This window comes from Varroa jacobsoni, unplaced genomic scaffold, assembly GCF_002532875.2.
Source record: "Varroa jacobsoni isolate VJ856 unplaced genomic scaffold, vjacob_1.0 scaffold_231, whole genome shotgun sequence".
In the NCBI taxonomy this organism is placed as follows: Eukaryota; Metazoa; Arthropoda; class Arachnida; order Mesostigmata; family Varroidae; genus Varroa; species Varroa jacobsoni.
The window spans coordinates 231,290-250,776 of NW_019213133.1; the positions used below are offsets into that span (position 1 = coordinate 231,290).

A 19,487-nucleotide genomic window follows, 5' to 3' on the forward strand; every position below is an offset into this window, starting at 1 on the left:
AAGATTTAGTGGGGATTTTAAATGGGTAAGCGATGAGTACAATGTTCTAATCTAAATGTAGACGTAAATGAGGTAGCAGATTTAAAAAGTAGCAGACTGCGGGCTTGAGATGTTACGTTTACGTGAGATTCGAAGTTTTTTTTATACAAAGCTCGTTGCTTTTTCACAACAAAAAGCTCAGCGGTACTTCACGTGCTAGCCAACGAAATATTTACATTTTATAGCAGATATAAACGAATCTATCGACTGCCAGCTGTCGTTGCGCGTTTTATCCGTAACCAGTGACTAGAGTTTGAGAATGTATGCCAAGGGATTTATGAGCAGCGGTGAAAATACAAACACTGCTTTGCCAAACCGCCCCCACAGACAAAACGTAAGTCATCAGCAGAATCGTAGGGCACTGAAGATCGATTTATAACAAATGGCGCCAAGCTGATGGGTAAACTATCGATTCAGGAGGCAATAAAGTTGTTACCTAACATTTCAAAAACAGTATAATGTGTGTGCCTTTCCAACTTACTAGGTGTTCATAATCCGTTTGGAGGATTCCGAAGAGAAGCGTATGTGGTCAAAGCAGAATCCTACTTTCTAGCAATGCGGATTCTAAAGACAAATAATAAACGTTAGGAAAATAAATGTTTCATGGCGTTGCATAAACGTTTATGTCAGGGTAACCAATACATTGGACGTTCTTCAAGGTGGTCAGAAGTTTTAGAAAAATGATACAATCAAGATTGAGTTTATACTAGGTATTTGAGGTCCCGTTACGCTCTTGAGATAGTCATATAGAGACGCTGTTGCATTAAATGCTTTGCACTTCATAAACGAGTCAAAAGTTACTGGGATTGGCATGCTTTAACTATATAAAAATATCGGAATATATCAATCCTGTGACCCTCGCTTTAAATTGGTTAATGGCTAACAGCCATTGTTAAATTAGACATGGCCTGAACAAATCAACAGCCTTTGGATTTTTTTTAGAAGTTCGCAAGCCATCCGAAAGCAGTTCTTAGCAAAATTGTAAACGTTTGGTATTGCACAGAGCAGATTTCTGTGGGACTTCTAACTTCCTTACGCAGGATAATTGAACTTGTTTGTGAAGTCTTATATGGTACTTAATAGATATGCTTGGAGGCATCTTCTTGTATCCCAAGAACTATTGGATATGTTTAATGCAGTTTAGAGAAAAGGGCTCTCTGCGTGGATATCTATGAAGAGAACGTAGCCACATCATTGAAACATCGTTTTGTCCATTTTCGAAATATACGGTATCAATGAGTGCTGAACAGAAATTAAAGAGTCGTTTATACCACTTGAATATATCGGATCAACAACTCTGAATATGGCAAAAAGGCGAGTATTATGAAAAATTGTAAAATGCTCTCTGAAGGTGTCCTTTCCGTAGATCTCGTTTGAAGTAGTTCAAACACTTTGAATAATGGGAGCTCCAGAGGACTAAGGGCCAGCCTTTAACAGGCAAGAGTCTAATTGTCACGTGATCGACTTCTCATCAAAACTTTTAATTTGTTACGAGAAATATTCAATGAAATTTTCACATCCCAACATATGCGCCGTCCTCTCTACTGTGCTTCGGGTTGACTAACAAATAGCAGCCATTTAATACTATTACTCATGGCAATCTGTATCGGGTACTTGCGAGCGTATGCTTTCGTTTAACTGATACTTGCAATACCTTATCAACACACCCAACATGATTTTTGCTGCAAAACGGTGGACGTAAATACATTATATATTCTAACGACAACACTAGCTAGTACACGATGAGAAATAATGCTCATGGGCCCTAGACAAGCTTCCCCTAAGTCCGATGGTGCGAGGCGGCCCAGTCAGTCCTTCAGCCCCTGAACCTTAATATGTATAAGCAGCCTATGTTAGGGCACAGCCGGCTATTGTCACACGACATATGGACTAGAAGCATGTGCAAAAGTAAGGCGTATATAAACAGGTCGATCCTAATCTAAGTATACTTTCCACCTTCTTGTCACTATGTCGCTCATACTAAAGGTAAAAAGGAACGTGAGATCACTCTGCCAAAACTGCCTGCCAAAAGTGTGGTAAAAAAACTAAATCACAAGAAGACCGAAGGCACAAAATCGTAGAATAGTGTCGATTATATAGAAGCCTCCTTATACTCACGTTGACGAAATAGCAGATGGTGGAAAAATAACTCTAGTCGCTCTTGATCTCGTTCTAGGAGTATGTTAGCCATCATGCGTGCCACATATGCAGTAGTTTGCCGCCGACCAATAATATGATACTTGAGAACTTCCACACAAATGTGTACATACCCATCACATACATATCCTTGACCCAATTGTATATCCCGCGCAAGAATCTTCTAGGCAATAAGCAATGGCTTCGCACTCGTGCTGGCCCTTCTTCGGATCGCTTTCTCGCTCACTATAGCTCGTTGCCTTCCAGCTTTCTCACAGATGTCCCCCTCATTCTTCCGCCTTTTACCTCTCTTCTGTTTACCTTGCCTTCTGTTTAAAGGGCAAAAAAGGCTCTTCCACAACATGAGATGGTGCCAACTCTCGCTGGTCAGCACCTGTTGTCATTGTCCTCGTAGTCGGCGCCATTAGCGTCATACGCATTATAGTGGTCATGGCAAAATAAAACGAACGAATGTTAGCAAAGCGGTTCGCTGCCTGCTCTCATTCAATTTAAAAATAAAAAAAACACAGTCCAACATTATGTGTGTCAATTTTTTACACGGGGTTGTGAAAGTGATTACGAACAAGGAAAGCAATAGCATCACAAACAAGTGCCCCCATTCATGGATAAATAATGAAAACAGAACACACGTTTCTCGATATTTGAAACTGAGTGCGGTTTCTGTGGACTATGAATTACAGTGGTGAATGATAGTAGAAAAGTTTGATTGAATTCATATGAATCGTTTGGAAAAATGGTCCTCTATGGAGAAAAGAAGACTCGCATCTGTTAGCTATTTGCAATACGGCTAGCAGCAGCTAGATTGACTGCAGATAGGCGTGGCTACAATGGATACTCGTTCATTCTATTAATCGAGCAGTAAGGTTTGCCACGGATAGACGCTACTTGTAAGCAGCTCTTGGGGTGAAAAGTACCTACCTTTGTCTTCTGGAAATACATTATTAATATATAATGATAAATAATAATATAATTATAAATTATTCCAGACTAATATGCTAATGCATATTTAAGATATAGATGGCTTACATGGGTCTATCTCTCGAAGACAGAAACACCACATTAATCCCAATGATACCTAACACATTCGCACTGAAGTAAAATTACTGTCAACTATCTTAATTATATATGAGTGCCTATATTACAAATGCAATCAACTCTATAAATATCCAGTGCACCGTTGTTCTATATATTTCATAGTGGACATTCGACATATTATTTAGCTTATACAGGTTAGTTTTCCCTTAGCCTCAACAAAATGTTGATAATAGGTCAGACCACATCAATATGCACTAATATGCATAAAATAAGACTGGAAACTCTTCAAAAATAAGGTTAACCAATGATTTCTCAAATATTTCATTATTATTTGAATTCTCAAGACAGCTTTTGTAGTTTGTGCCTACTACATTTTCCTTAATTAATGCATAAGGATTGATGTAAGTGGTTGTTTTTTACGTTTGATCTACCTTGTTCCCCCTTCCCTTCGCAAGTTAAGAACTTTCACTAGAGAACTTTTTATTTGCATATTACAAGCTCCCACAATTGATACAACCGAACGGAAAAAATCGGCCCAGTTCCTGATTCTCCCCGCCATTGAAGAGCCACGCTGCAAATTGTACGTTTATAACCGAAGTCCTTTTCAGTCAACAGACGGAATAACAAGCATAAGAACGACGCTTCCTTTTCCTCTGCCCCTTTTTCTTGTACCCCCCACCCATGGGGGGGATGACCCGCAAGCTGTGTAAGCACAGCAGAAGTGGGCGTGCCTAAATGTATTTCAAGTCGAGTTATTTATGTCGCCCGCTATCCAGACCGGTGGCTACGACGGCAGCATTGGATAATGCCAGCACCTGCAGGTGCGCCCGCAGCAGAGTTGAACAACCATTTCATAGACCTTGCCTGCCCCATGCCCTGAGAGGCTTTCACAAACACACGAAATCATACAAACGATGAAAAAAAGATGCACATATCATACGGCCAATTCATCCACTAGTCTTCATCCAGCAGCCTGATCTTCTGGCCAATCGGTCACTCCGCCTGCCAGCGTTCAAGTCGTGTGGCACTTTTGCCGACTGGTCGAAAAAAGCCTTCGTTTTCTATAGCCACCCTTAACCTAGCGGTTCACGCGGCTTCTAGAGGTATAAGGATTGGAGTACGGAAAGGAAGAAGGTGGAGGGACACATCATCCGCAGCTTGCCTATATAATGCATTCACGGCAATCTCACCGCTGCGTACCGTCCGGGACCTCCACGTCCTCTCTCTCTCTCAGTTCATATGCTTTCCTACGGCGAGCGCTCCTTTCTTCTTCGACTTCCTCGACTGAAGTCCAATAGTCAAAAGCGTTTTGGGCGCACTTGAGAGTTGCTGAAGGGAAGACAGTGATCATTATTGAGTGGAACAGTGGGTCCTAAGACAGCTGGTTCCGAAGCGCGCTGTTGCAGCGGCTACGAGCTTGGTGGTGGAGTCGATGGCCAACCAACGAAAAGCATGATAGCATCACCGGCGAGCTCAGCATCGCGGGCCACATCATGTAGAGAAAACCACGGTTTGGTTCGATAAAAATCGAAAATAGCCCTAGGGCCAGTAGAGAACAAACAAGAACAGGCCGCGATGTAATATGGCCGGCTGGAAATACAATACAGGATTTATAACGAGATCTCTTTCCATCTTGCGGCAGCAGCAGCAGCATTCTACCGGTCAAAAGTACGGTACGCACAAGAAGAGTGCTGCTGATTTTGGTGGTGGTGAGGGGCCGGCAGCCGCGGGTAGACAGAAGATTAGACAACAAAGAGGAAAGGGGGAACCGAAGAGGAGAAAAGAATGAATGAAGGAATCAACCATGTTATGCATTTGCAGAGTTCCCATTTTATATACATACTTGCGTACTAGTTCCGCCGCCCGGAGACCATGTAAATAGGACTTCATTTCTACTTAAGTACTATCGAGGTACGTTAAAAGAGGCCGTCGAGAGGGTCGGAAGCATCGGAGAGTCGATGCCTGGCTGCTGCTGCTGCTGCTGTTGGATGATAGTATGGGCGTCTGCTGATTTTCAGGCCTGGTACACGACCTACCAGTGTGCGGCGAAGGCATAGCGGCTCCCTCGTCAACGGAGCTCGGGCCTTTCAGTCGCACCGCTCCTCTCCCACACCCTCTAACCTGTCCTTTCGTTGGCTGAGAGCCTGCACTCACTTATGTGATTGTGTACTAATAAAAAGACAGAAATTTAAGCCGTGCAGCTACAGTACATTGATATTAATTCTGAAAATGTCTGTTATCTATGTGTTTAATCGATTTGTTATCTTGCCATAACAATTTATTAGATAAATTTATCTATATATATATTTAATTAAAATAGGAACGCAACCCTAGACAACAAGACTCTTTTTGTTCCTGTGATAACATTACAAGCGTCTTGGTTTTAGATTGATACAAACATTTCGTTGAACAACGCATATGGCAAAGCTTGTCCTGGGCAAGACCCTCTTAATTTTAAAATTTCTCCAAAAGAAACTCGCGTCGGTTTCATCTAAGCAGTGTGAGACACACAATTGAATGTCAAAATGTCGCTAGCCACTACTTTATCGACTATAGCAACTTTTACTTGATTTAGAAACTGTCAATCAAATTTATGTAGACAATGCTTTTTATTCTATTGATTTTTGAGGTTCTCAGCATACATAATATTGTGAAAGTTAGCTAAACAAAGAAGCTAACTTAACTTTGTGATGCGATGATAACACTTGGATGATTCCAGATGGGTTTTGACGGAATGTACCTGGGTCGAATTCACTACGAAGAGAAAGAATGGCGGGAGGAGCACCAGGAAATGGAGATGCTGTGGCAGACCGACCCAACTCAAGGCAAAGAAGGTCAAATCTTTGTTGGAGTCCTTCCAAACGTCTATTGGCCACCGAAAGGATTCTGTTTCGACATGTATTGCAATGATGAAGAAGTTACTGTAAGATTATCCAACGACATTAGCATTCACGTGTTAGAAATGTATTTATCAAATATATAGCCAAAGTCTAGAATTCAGGAACAAACGGAAAAAAGTTTGTATGTATTACAAGGTGAAAATATCCTTGCGTACCAAATACGTACGATTTTGCTGTGTTACGAATATAGAATTTACTAAACATTTTTTCCATTTTGCGCAAACTGGAATCTTGTACAGCATATCGTATTTTCAGATTAGAGTCTATTAGGCAAAGGACAATAGAGGGCAGTATCAAAGGCAAGTTTAAAAACTTGCTTTTTTTGAAAAAACTATGGTCAAAGATTGGTTTAGCAGCTAGCCACTCACGCAGAACTTCAATCGATATGCCTAAATTATGCCTTATATCATACGTAGAATATATTCGATGCATCTTTTTACTAATTTTGCCCTAAATATAATTTTCTACTGCATATATAATAGATAATCATTCTTTTGCCTAGAGAGACTAAATGAGACTGTGTTATTTTTTTTTGCTCGGATTGCAGCGGGTTACTAGAAGAGAAATGAATAAAAACAATTAGGGATATATATTAGGCCGTTACATGCGAATCTGGCGGACTTCTAAACTGAATAACTTTTGAACCACGCATCACTAGAATAAATATGGCTGGTAAATAGTTTTATTTTTTAAATCTGTCAATGAAAATCGTTCGAGTTTCCGAGTCCAGGAAAAATTACTTTAAACAAAATCTCCTAGTCTCGAGAATTAGTGGTCTAGTTTTTATTCTTTGAAGGACACAGCGCTGCAAGAATCCATCGAAGATGGATGAAGACATAAGGCAAGGAGGCTTTAAGCGAAAGCGAATATTTGAATAGCACAAACGTTACCAGAACGGAAGCTGGCGTGTTGAAGGTCAACAAGGAGGTAACCAGATGTCGGAGTCCAAAGGACAAAAACGCATTGTGGCAGTCTTTTCACGAAAACCGACCTTAAAGTCTAAGAGTTCTATCGGCCAAAATTAGCATGTAGCGTGTCACAGTGTTATGAGGCAAATATGAGTAAAAAATGGGTCTCCTGTGAATTGACCCAGGCTAGTTGAAAATGTATGTAGCGTATTCCACGTGCAATTTGCGAGACCTTAGTCTAGAAAAACCCGTTTGAAGGATACGATCGTCATAAACGGCGCATGTTCCGATCTGTATCGTCGGTCGCAGAGAAAGCAGACGACGGAATGTCGTCGCCGTGGAGGTAGACCGAGTTCAGTGGCAGTGTTGGGTAGGTTTATATGTAAAATAGTGATCGTACTTGCAATAGACATCAAACGCATTTGCTACTATCAAATTCGCTGATAATGAAGCAGTGAATGCAGGCCGCTATTTCCAGTTCTCAAAGAGGCTCATGGAACGTTGGTACGGCAACCGAAACCACGCAGTCTGCTTATTTAATAACAACGCCAGACCTCATTGTGACCCCTTAATTATTTCCTGGATTGAGCAGAGATCTAACGTTAACTTTAATTCACATATTCTTCCGACTCTAAATCCGTGCGATTACTAGGTTTTTCCTACCCTAAAAAGGACAACCGGTGAGCAAGGATATTTTGGTATCGATTTATTTCGGGAAACCCTAGATAGAAAAATTACATGAGAGCGCGGATGAACAGCTGGTGAAGTGTCTAAGAATATGTGGTTTTGGACCAGTGGCTTCTTTCTGACTGTAGATGGGTAATTATCATATAGGAAAGGTAGCCCACCAGAACGAAGGTGGTAAGTGAGTGAAACAAAAAGTGCAACTGTACGACTCCGCAAGAAGAAAACGGATCGATTTCGAGCGCCCATGTGGGTGGGCGGCAACTGATCGCGGTCGATCCCGGTGTTCCTTCTCGAATCATTCACGTCCGGTCGAACGAGCATCGGCGGCCCATAGTTCCAACAAGACGAAGGTCAGTTAAGCAAATGTATTAGACCAAAGCAGGAGAGGGGAGAGAGAAATCTACACAGAAGCCTAGTGAGGAGGAAGACAGACGAGGAATGACTTTGGGGAAACTTATCAGGTCGTGAAGAACCAGTGTAATAGAGAGATCAAGCCAATTAGGCCTGCCTTTGATCGAACGGGTCAATTTTGAACAGGTAGGATCGGAAGGAGTTAAAAACAAGGTGGTGCAAAGGAGATCGGGTACGATCAGTATTGTTGCTGCCGCTACTCGAATAGAGGTAATAAAATTAGTGCAGCAGGGACATGGAGTCTTCTCTGACGCTTGGACCAGCATTTTTTTGCATTGTCCTGCGTTGTCAATATGTACTACTACCTCCACGCCACAGCCCCATTCCCCTTGAATTCCACATCGAATGTTATAGGTTAATTTCACACTCCGAACCAAAGTCTCTTTGTCGCCTTAAGTAACATTTAGGAAACGATAGATGGCGAGGGGAGGTCCCTAAGATAAAGACGCACTACATAAAAAACTGGGATAAAGTTATACTGGCGAACGAGCATTGTTAATGGCACTATTCACTTAATGGTGGCCATAATCAAATGGTCATAACCAGACTTCCCCGTAATCATGCATTCCTTCAGCCTCGTATCGTTGATGGGCAGCGTTTTAGATCCTTTTACAACACCTCAAGACCTGAACAAAAAAGTTGTGGACAGTGACTCGCCGGCTGTAAAAATATTCACGCAAATTTCTCATTATTAGCTGCTGTTTTATAATATTACCGTTAACCTCTCAGTTGCTACATGATCTATAGGTTCTTCTGCGATGAGCGTTAGCCTAAACATACCGTTGCGTTGAGAAAATCGTTTTCTGTTACAGACCACCACACGGCGGAATTGATATTGTTCTTGGACTGGTAGACCCGTTTATGTTTGCGAAGAACAAAAATAATAGAGAAATACTTGAAATTTTCGCTTGAATTTGCCCATTATGATTAATGAATGTTTTGTGCTGGGAGCCAGTCAGCCATTCGATGGATTGCCTAACGACGATATCGGACATAATACTTGAAACGTAGAGGTTCGAAAATCCTGTTCCCGTGATAGCATAATGAATAGTGTATTTGGCGCGCTGAACCTGAAAGACACGTGATGGTGTGGAGTAGAAGCCAGCTATCTGATGAAACGTCTAACAGCAATACCGGACGTAATACTTGAAACATAGAAGGTAATCAGCTAGAGATGGAATATCCACTTGTTCTGATGCCATACAGTTCTGTTGCTTTTCATAATTGCAGACGAGGTATACTCATTTACAGCTTCGGTTGTCCCTAATTTTTATATGCTCCATTTTTACACACCTTTAAGTTCACGTTCCCAACAATAGGCCGAGATTGTCGTCGTCACATGAGTTTTTTATACGAAGTTCGCCTTGATGCAGCTATGTCGGTATCCGAGGGATAGCTTGATCCATGAGGAACGGTACGAGGAGTTTACCTTTCTACAAACATCGTACCACCCATTGCGTCGGCAATCTGTTAGAGAGTCGGCCCCATTTTGGCTGTGGTATATACAGAAGAATTTTTACATGTCCTTGCCCAGTCGCCAAAAACAAGGCAGCTCTTGCGACATCGTAAAATCCAGGACGTCTTCTTCTATATGTTATTACCCACTGCAGAAAATGTTAGCGGTAATGATAAACAAGCTATGGTTTTCAACCCTGAAATAAGGTTTCAATCTCAAGTTCACTGTGTGTGTGTGTGTGTACGGCTCGTGATTTAAACACGGGACGAGTGTTTTTAGTTCTTTCAAAATATCTGTAAAATGTTTAAAAAGTTGTAAAAACACTATTGACTAATGAGCATTGCTTTGGCTTGAAGGCAAGGTTCTTATCTTTACCGCGTAGCGTTGTAGCAGATTGCTTTATAAAATGTATTGGCTAGCTGTATACGTGTTAAAAATTAGAGTAACTAGTTGGATTCACTATATACTGAGAAGTGTGATTCCATGTTCCTGCAAAGTTTAGGAGAACGTTTCCTATTTTCTGTATTGGCTTTCAGAACAATAATGGACGTCGGCGAGCACAGGAGTTACTCGCCATAGCGCGCAACCAGGCACGAAATTACCAAACTAATAATACAGTATTTACTATGGGTCTTGATTTTCACTATCAGGACGCTAATAAATGGTTCCGCAATCTAGATAAATTGATCTATTACATAAATCAAGAGCCTGGAGTCAACGCGTTCTATTCAACACCTTCCTGCTACACAAAGGTGATAACCGAGTGATTTTGTGTGTTCGATTCAAAATTTACTACTTATATATTGGCATTCCTTAAACAGAGGTATTAATCCGCCGATAATACTTAATCGGCTGGTACGAGTGCAGTTGTTGGGGATTTCTTTTTGGGGAATAAAGTTAACCGTAACCATTATATGCTTTTTTAATCTCATAGGCCCTATACGACTCTAAAAAGGTATGGAGTGTTCACAAGGACGACTTCTTCCCGTATGCGGATGGTCCTCATGCTTACTGGACCGGCTATTTTACTTCGAGGCCTAATTTCAAGTTTTTCAGCCGTGAGCAGAATGGTTTCCTGCAGGCGTGCCGTCAGCTGGAGGTTTTTGGACGAACACGCAGTAACCAAAAGCATATGGATCTCGGTACGGGTAGAAATCATTCGACAACTATTATCAAACTTACAATCATGTATTGGGTTAAAAAGGAAGTTCGCGTTCTTTAGCCACTTGAATTTATGGTAACTCTGGAAAAGAATGAATACATCTTAGTCGAAGTAGTTTTACAGCTGACTATTTTGTGAGCAGCTAGTGTATCCCATGATAGAAAAGGTTTCGTCCTTTCGGGCTATACACGAGTGAGTTGTAGAGTTCTCCGTTAAAAGTCCGTTAGCGCCCGCTGGATCACCAAAGCAGCATGCGATATAGCGTTGCGCTAAAGCCATGTTAGTTTAGGTCGCCCTTTACTAGTTCAAAGCAATTTTTTAATCAATTTCTTGGCTTAGATGGACGAGTTGATTTGTGATGGTGTCCTGTACTTTTGCCTAAGGCTTGAGTAGTTCATAATATAACATTTCTTTGTGATCCCACCGTATACAGAGGTGAAGCTTTCAACTTTGAACTTCATTTCTCCGTAGCGTCGAATGGGAGAATGTCCGGAGTTCAACCATTCTAATATTCGTTTAGGAGTGGCGTAAAAAATCCATCCTCGGAGCCATTAGTCGTTCCATTTGAAATTTTCGGTTCTGAGACCGTTCCTAAATAGTCTGATGGTCATCTATGTTCCTTCCTCCGTTCATGCTTGCTAGAGTTCTTTAGCTCAAGTTCTTTAGCCACGTAGTTTATGGCAATTCAATTGTATTCCGTTTGTTTAATTCTGCCCAAATTGCAATTAACTTCGCCGTTGTTCCCGCACTTTAAATGTTTATTCCGTCGGTGCTTGTGCCACGTCCAGCGAATAACAAATGTGGGGACCCTCTATTTAGGCCGTCCGCCCCTTTCCAGTATCTGTATTCAGAGAGGCGCAGATTAGCCGTGATGCATGAGTTGCGCTGTGCTGCTGTCGACAAAACCCACACGGGACGCAGCCCAATGAAAAAGATGACCAGGCCATTTGAAGACGTTCACGAGGATTTATTCCCTTCATGCGTCTTTTTAACTTCCTTGTGACGAAGTCCAGGCAAGTTTTTCTCCACCTCGAAAGTACCTAGAAGGTTTCCGTTCGTACTGAAATAAGGAATCATAAACAAGCAGATTATTACAACAAATGAACGCCGGCGCCGCTGCTTCTGCTGCTGCTGCTGCTGGTGACAAACACGAAGCAAAACCAAAATCGACTTCGTAGTTCGGTATTTGTATCATACGATTACGAAAACCCGAGTAAGGTTCATCGTGGTTTCGTCTCTTTAAAATCGCTAGTCTTTTTTTCTGCCTTTTACAGTCCCTGCGTTTTGGCCCTTAGTGTGTGCTTCTCTTAGCTGGTCAGCCTGACCTAAACCCAGTACTTTTTGAATATTGCTGGTTTCTGGCGGTCCTTTGTTCGGCCAGCTTCGTTCCAGCTCTGCTCCAGCATACTATATCGAACTCAATACAAAACAGCTTCACAGAAAGTAAAGAAGAACACCGTAGATAATGTTAAGACCTCTTATGTGCCTGATCATTATCGTGATTCCGTATGGCCGGTTAAAGCCGCAGCTGAATCTAGTTCGCTTTTCAAGACCACGTGAATAAAGCTTCAGTCGGAGGAGCTGATATCTAACTAAGGTTCCATGCATATGATACTTAGCGATGACCCTATATCCGAATCTAAATGTATAAAAGCTATCGTATCTAATTGGAAAAAGCTCCAAAACTTTTCCCTATATCGTAGTTCTTCTAACCGACATCCTGGTAAGATTTCGGTGAAGGAATCGAAAAATATTAATGGCATGCCGATTTGAAAGCGTCTGATATTTTGGAAGGGATACAAACGGAGCATTGGCTTCTATATGCTGATCCCTTTTGTTCGTTACCGTAATACATCAGTCTGACATGTTTTCCTTAGTTTGTTCAACAATTGTTCGGACATTGATTACTATACCTTTCGGATCTATTTGTATGAAGTGCCAACGCAACTGTTAGAAATGTGGCATCTCGTTCGGTACGCGTGTATATAGTGGTTTCGTTAACACGAAAGCTACATAACTCGTAGGCATCTTTCCTTTCTTTAGTAGATCAATACCATGCTACACTTTCGCTGTGATTTGTGATTTCTGTGGTCGATTTCAAGCGACCTTCAAATCCCTCACATATATATAAATTATAATAATAAGCTTAATTAAAAAGATTGTCACTCGGCTTTTGCCTGTATCTAACCATGATATCATAGTTGAAAAATACCAAAATCATGTTTTATGGTTGTTCCTCAACGCGATGACACCCGACGCAGTTGCTTGGACAGTGGTCAAGCATCTGGTTGAAAAAGACCGGAAGGTTTTCCGTAATATTTTTATGGCGTATCATTAAACGGGGTTACCAGGGCATTGGTCTCACCAATGAGACACTTCACACCATTAGCGGAAAATTATCTTCACTACAGAATCTCACGCTGGGCATCACATAGAGATAACTTCATTGTGTACATTTCTGAGACACCGGTGCTGGGGCTTATGGTGTTGTATGAAGTATGAAATCTACGAAAACGAAGTTACTTAAAATATTGTCGGTGCTAATATCATTAAATACATCTTTGTATTTGGGCGATGTTGGCAACTTTAGAAAAATAGATCATCTGAATACAATCACGTATTATAGGTAATTTAATTAGTCAATGAAAACTGGTACCTCAAATCGTGTGTAGTCTGCATTATTCTTGAAATAAACTGAAATCAATAGTGTTTCTACTTACAATCAAAGATATCTTCATTTCGACGACAGCTGCTACCATATTGCTATACAGAAAGGCATATTTACGATTTACCCAGGTTTACATACTGTATCATAGTTAGATCAGTGGATAATCCAAACATGAAGAACGATCTATGAAGTAACACATCTGTTTACCTTCGATTTCAGCACGAGCGTTAGGCGTTATCCAGCATCACGATGGAATATCGTAAGTGCACCTAACTTTGCTATATTTGATCGACGTGTGCTATCCTCTGATTTCGCGTGTATTTAGATTCAATATCATCAGAAACTTCGTGCCGCTTTCGAATGTTCGAACCTATGTAGACGGGATTAGGGCGATATTGCGAGATCGGCAAGTGTTTAGACCGGGCCCAGATACCGTTAAATGATCCTTACTTCAAACTGACGATGGTCGATGTGATCGTATACGAAGAAATTAACATCCCTGGAGAAGTTCCATGATACTGGAAAGGCCAAATCATTTTTCCTCCTCCTTGCAAACAATTGAATCCGAATTGAATACTCACCTGAATTCAAACACAATCTAAATACTTTAACATCGTATATTCATTTAGTCCTTTTTCTCTGCTATGAGTTCTCGAATGGTCATCAGTTTATTTTCATGGGGCTTATGTTATACTACCTAGGCTCTTAACGTTTCGGCGGTTGAAGTTATTAGTGGAATTATATCGAGGTGCCTATCGCTGGTGATCTCATCAGGGCTTATGAACGTTCGGCAAATGAATATGAGATAGTGTTAATATTCTGTCCAAAAGGCATTCGAGTAGAACCCACTATCAAGCATTGTCTAGCCACTTTCTTTTTCGCCGAGGTTACAAATCAATCATGGTGCCACTTCCGCCACCGTCAGCCGCGAACCGGGAGAAGTGTGCCCGTACCACGAACCCCACATCTTCCCCCTCGTTTGTAGCGGATTGTGGTTTGCGTCAGTAGAACCATATGCTGTCACATTGGTTCAATACCAAGCATAGTAATCCATGTAACTCGAACGTCTGTTCAGAGTGGAGCACTAGCAAATGCAGATGGCCAACTTGTCAATGTTGGATGGAACGAAAGTTTTTTTGGATACTAACCTCGGTTAACTTAACGATTAATACATGACATGCAAATGATGAAATATTGAGAACTACCGCACTCGCTATTATCTCATCTAGTTAATACGCCCGTTCGAGAGATAGGAAGAATAGAATGCATAGATAACTTATTCATTTTAGATAACTTTTGAATTTCCAACAGTTTTCCACACCTTACGTAACGCTTTCTCTTCCGTACGTTAGTGGTACTAGTAATGGTTTTACAATTGATTATTTATCATTCTTATTACCTCCCACTAACACAGGCTACTAAATGCTACCATTAAGGTACCCAAGTAAATATTAACTTTTACTAATAGTGTGCCTTTGTTTCTACATATATGTGACGTCCATTCTGACCTTTTTCCAAATTGTAATCCGGCCACTTTTTCGTTGTTCAGAACAAAGAGCAACGCAGACGTGATCACGTCCATTTGCGTTTTTGTCTAGCGTTGACAGATTTTAACTTGATAACGTTGACCTTTGGTTAGTTACCTACAATGAATATAAAGGTGTTAAATATAATAAGTATTATATAATAAATATAATGTCGCACGTACTTACTCAAGGTAAAGAGAGCGGTACCGGTAAGGTGACTCACCTGCACGAGTAAAATATCAACAGTATTCTGCTGAATATATCGCCAGTCGCTGTGTAGTCGCCATTGAAAGCCCAATAGCGTTACGAAGTTTGTATGAAAAAATCTGCTCTCTGGGACTGTTCTTTGTGGTTCGCACTTTTGCTTCGACGCGCTGTTTTGTTAGTTTCCAATATCTAGGCTTTACTTTAGCGCTTGAACTCAGAAATTCCAGGATGCGCCCTAGAATGCAAAGTAGCGCGTACGTCTGACAGGCTACCGTAGCCTTTACCGAGACGCAGTTCGGTGCTTTTAGCACGAAGCGTCAGTTTCTTCTTTTCGAAGTGACGTTGAACCAGTAGCATCAACGATCTGGTATCGTAACATTGTTGCTGTTTTGAAAATCTCGAACGCGTAAACCTTCGCTGTGTGCCCTTCATTGGGAAGAAAACTGGCATTTGCCTTTAGCCCGGTTAGGTGCCCTAGCGGCAAGCATGACACGCCGTCTCTCGCGTTGCGAAACCTTCTGAACCTACGCCGCTTCGTACTATGCCCATTTCGTGCTTGACGTGCAAGGCACGCCGTCAGGCAACATATTGGCACCAACAGGCCACATAAGTGGCTTGTCGCTAAATTCCAGGTCCTTTGAGTTGGAAACAAGGCTTCGGTCACACGTGCTACATCAGAAGGGCTGCTAAACAGGAATTACTGAAGTTGCGAAGTGACGGCGATTGCGTTCCACCCAAGTCCTTTAAACTAGGGTGGGCTAAGGGGCCAATGATCTTTCGTGGAGCCGAGCGGACACCTAGTTGTGGTACGTTCCCGCCATGTTTATAGCCCACAAAGACTAGCCCAGGTGCACAGTTACGCGCTCCATAGCACACTTTCCTGCAGCGTTTCCTACAATATGCTAGAATATCTGTAGTGCCGGCAGCCTACATGTGGGTGCTTCGTATTTAGCAACGTTCGTATAGCGTAGTAGCCTAATGGGTTCCAATATTGACTACGACAGTTTATGGTTTTTGTACTAATGCTGTTAGGGTGCACACAAATAGCTTGCCGATTGCGTTTATGAATCTAGAACAGTAGTACGTTTCGAAGACTTAGTGATCATCTTTCGTTTCTAGATATAACGAAATAATAATTACTTGCCGAAAAAGCTTAGATTAAAATAAGATATTTAGCTCTTGACGCCGAACGACATTATAGACCCATAGCAGCATGCGAGACCAGGAGCACTGCTCCTATGTAGACATTCGAAACGCTGTAAAATCAGCCTTTGTCCTGCATTCAATAGAACTGTTAGTGCGTCTGAATGGGACTTAATGCGCGTATATACCAGCATCGATACAGGATGGTGCTCAAACGACTGGAGATAGAATTCAGTAAAGCTCGATTTTTTTTAAATAGGTCCTTATATTGGTCGGGAGTGTGCGGTAGGGAGTTGGACAGGTGTTGCGAGAATACGTGTATTACATACTAATACGATGCAGAATATACTGTCTGTTAATATCCCCTTTTCATCACTTGGAATATTCGTTGCAGTTTTGTAAGAGCTAATTTCAGTGAGTGTATTTCTAAAATCTGGATCATTGATTAACTGTCTATGATGGCGGCACAATACTACCGTTGATATTATTAAATACTAAGGTAGAGCATATAGATATATATCTGTATCTAAACACACTATAATGAAAGATAATGAACTATATATATATATATATATATATATCACTTTAGTAACATTGCGGTCCGTTAGCATTCCCGCATCTGGACTAGCTCTAGTAATAATTATAGGTTCCGGTTCGTTAAACATTTTTGCTGTTTGGTAGAGAGAGGTCTGTTCTCTACGTCCCATTGCATCCCAGATCGCGGAATGCCTCTGGATCGCTTTCAGGACAATTCGCAGCTTAGATTAGGCTTGCCTTAACCACGCATTTGAACCGGTTTTCACCAGGTAAAGTACGATTTTGGTCCGTTTTCTAATCATATGGAAGTCTGTGGAAATGGAAACACAAAGTATCCGCCGGCTGCATGTGTTTCCCGTTAGTATAGCATTCTTTCCTTCTTTGTCACAGAAATTGAGCGGCAGATGAATGATGACGCGCCAGTTACTAAGGCTCAACTGCAATTTTTCTCTAGCGTCGTCGCATATACAATAGCGTATTTTGGTTGCCCCTCGTACGACTAAAATTAAATTAATTAACATTATATTATTAGAGGCCAATTGCAATGAATATTTCCTACGTAAATAGAAAGGCATGAATGATAGACATGGGAAAGATATATGTACAACGTTACAATCTCAGTGAACTTGTGGGCAATTAACAAGGTACAATAAGATAAGCTGATTTTCATGCCGGATAATAAATGACTGTTAAATTCGCGTATTTTTGTTGTAAAATTCAACTTTTACCTAGTTTTAGCTATATACAATGCCATGGTACAGAGAATTGTCTTTTTACTTTGTACTTTTTAGAACCTATTAGCATTGCATTGCAATAACTTCAACGTCAATCCAGTGTAGCTCATTCTGTGTTCGTCCAAACATATAATAAAGCCGAGGTAGTAAAGTATTTGCTATACTTTGCCGCATTTTATAGTGAGACAAACTTGTACCTGGCCATAGCATCAACTTGTCAGATCATGTCATGTCCTCGTGAAAAAAGAAATGTGTTGCGAAAAACTGCTACACAAAGTGCAATCATGGGCCCTATTCGTGAAAGCCAAGCACATAATTAGCGTCTATTCAACACCTGTCAGCGAGGCTCATATGCAGATTAAGCGTCTGCTAGCGCAGTGGCTCTGTTGTATTTACATTCGGAAAATTCGAAGTAAATAACTGTCTTTTTGTTGTCTGCTATTTTGGCGAAATGACAGTTTCGATCAGTACTTATTGACTGTTTAGTACTAAGGAAAAATAAATTATCTATAATCGTTCGAATCGATTAGAAAATAATCTTTAGCACCGGCTTGTTTTATCCGATTTAAATACAGCTTGACTTTGGGATAGATCGACTACCTTTGCCACTTCATGTCAATAAGACTAGGTCATATTAGTCCCAAAAATTGTGTTTATCCCTAGCCGTTACATTATCGTCTTATATATCCATACAGACGCTCGAGTTTCAGGGCATGAAACTTGTCCTGACGATTGCTATAACGAAACGATGTCCCTATAACGAAAATATGTCTACTTTTATCTATTTACAGTACTGGAAGTCCAAATTTTCGTGTATGTTCGGCCCAACACGATCCCTCAAGGATTGGACTGATCTTTGCGGATGGTTAGAGTTCCCTTCTAGAAAGATGGCTTCTACTGGGCAAATACTCTTACGGCTAGGGATAAAAGTTTGTTTCTCCACTAAAACGTAACGCAAATTTGGTTGGCCCTAGACCGGGACCAGTAGGTCAATTTTCTTATTTTCCACGTTTGAAAAAAGCCGCGCCACCTTTTAAAATCACCTGTATGTCTACAAGTATCAGCCGCGCTGATACATCGGTAAAGTTATAGATGTATAGTTCTGCGAAAGTTGTGTTGCGTGAACGAGTGTGCCTAACTTATGTTGTAAGAAAAACTTATACTGCGCAGAAGCGTATTGCCATTATGGTATTGGGTTATATGTATTAAAAATTGCTGCTATTCGACGTTTACCTTTATGAGAAATGTAGTTAGCCCTTACACATAAAAAGATAGCAATAATAAAATAGCAAAACAGGCACGGGGCCTACGGGTGACGCTCTAGCATATAATAATGCGTGCTTCCAACGTGCTCGTCGAGAGTAATCAAAGGACGCGTCGCAACATATAATTCTGTTAACAAATGCCAAAATCCGTTTTACTCTCCTTGGTTTTTCTTATAAGACACATAGCTCTTAAGGAAATATTTTTGCTGCTAGTTCTTGCAGAGCTCATGTTAAACATCAATGTTTCTCTCGCCATCAGACATACGGTTGTTCGTTTACGCAGACGAAACTGACCATTGATAAAGACGTATTGCTTTCGGCCTAGCCGGCTTACGGGATCATACAATTAGAGATTGTAGGTAACGCGTGCGTTTACTAAATACGTATACTACATACCTAAAGGAAATAATCGATCTTGCGAACTTTAGCGACGAAGTCTGATACTATGCAGAGCGGGCTCGGCACACGTAAGGGCACGAACTTCTGTATCGGTGGGAAAAACGTGCACGAAAATTTGAATTGACTGGGAAAAATATCGGAACATGTAGGCGTATATCTGAGTGAACGGAACCAAACGCAATGGATATTGCTTAGTCGCTGAAGACTGAGATATCAACGAAATTGGCATCGCCGACAATCACTCTGACGGTAT

General features: G+C 41.1%; 1 protein-coding gene across 1 annotated transcript in view; it reads left to right on the top strand.

Moving 5' to 3' along the window:
- LOC111273848 (lysosomal alpha-mannosidase) overlaps window positions 1-19,487 on the top strand; it is a 90,327-nt gene that overhangs the window by 57,968 nt on the left and 12,872 nt on the right. Inside the window, exons 7-10 of the mRNA XM_022855846.2 lie at window positions 5,951-6,154; window positions 10,130-10,345; window positions 10,528-10,735; window positions 13,643-13,682. Coding sequence (XP_022711581.2) covers window positions 5,951-6,154; window positions 10,130-10,345; window positions 10,528-10,735; window positions 13,643-13,682 — 668 coding nt within the window. The remainder of the gene's footprint in view (window positions 1-5,950; window positions 6,155-10,129; window positions 10,346-10,527; window positions 10,736-13,642; window positions 13,683-19,487) is intronic.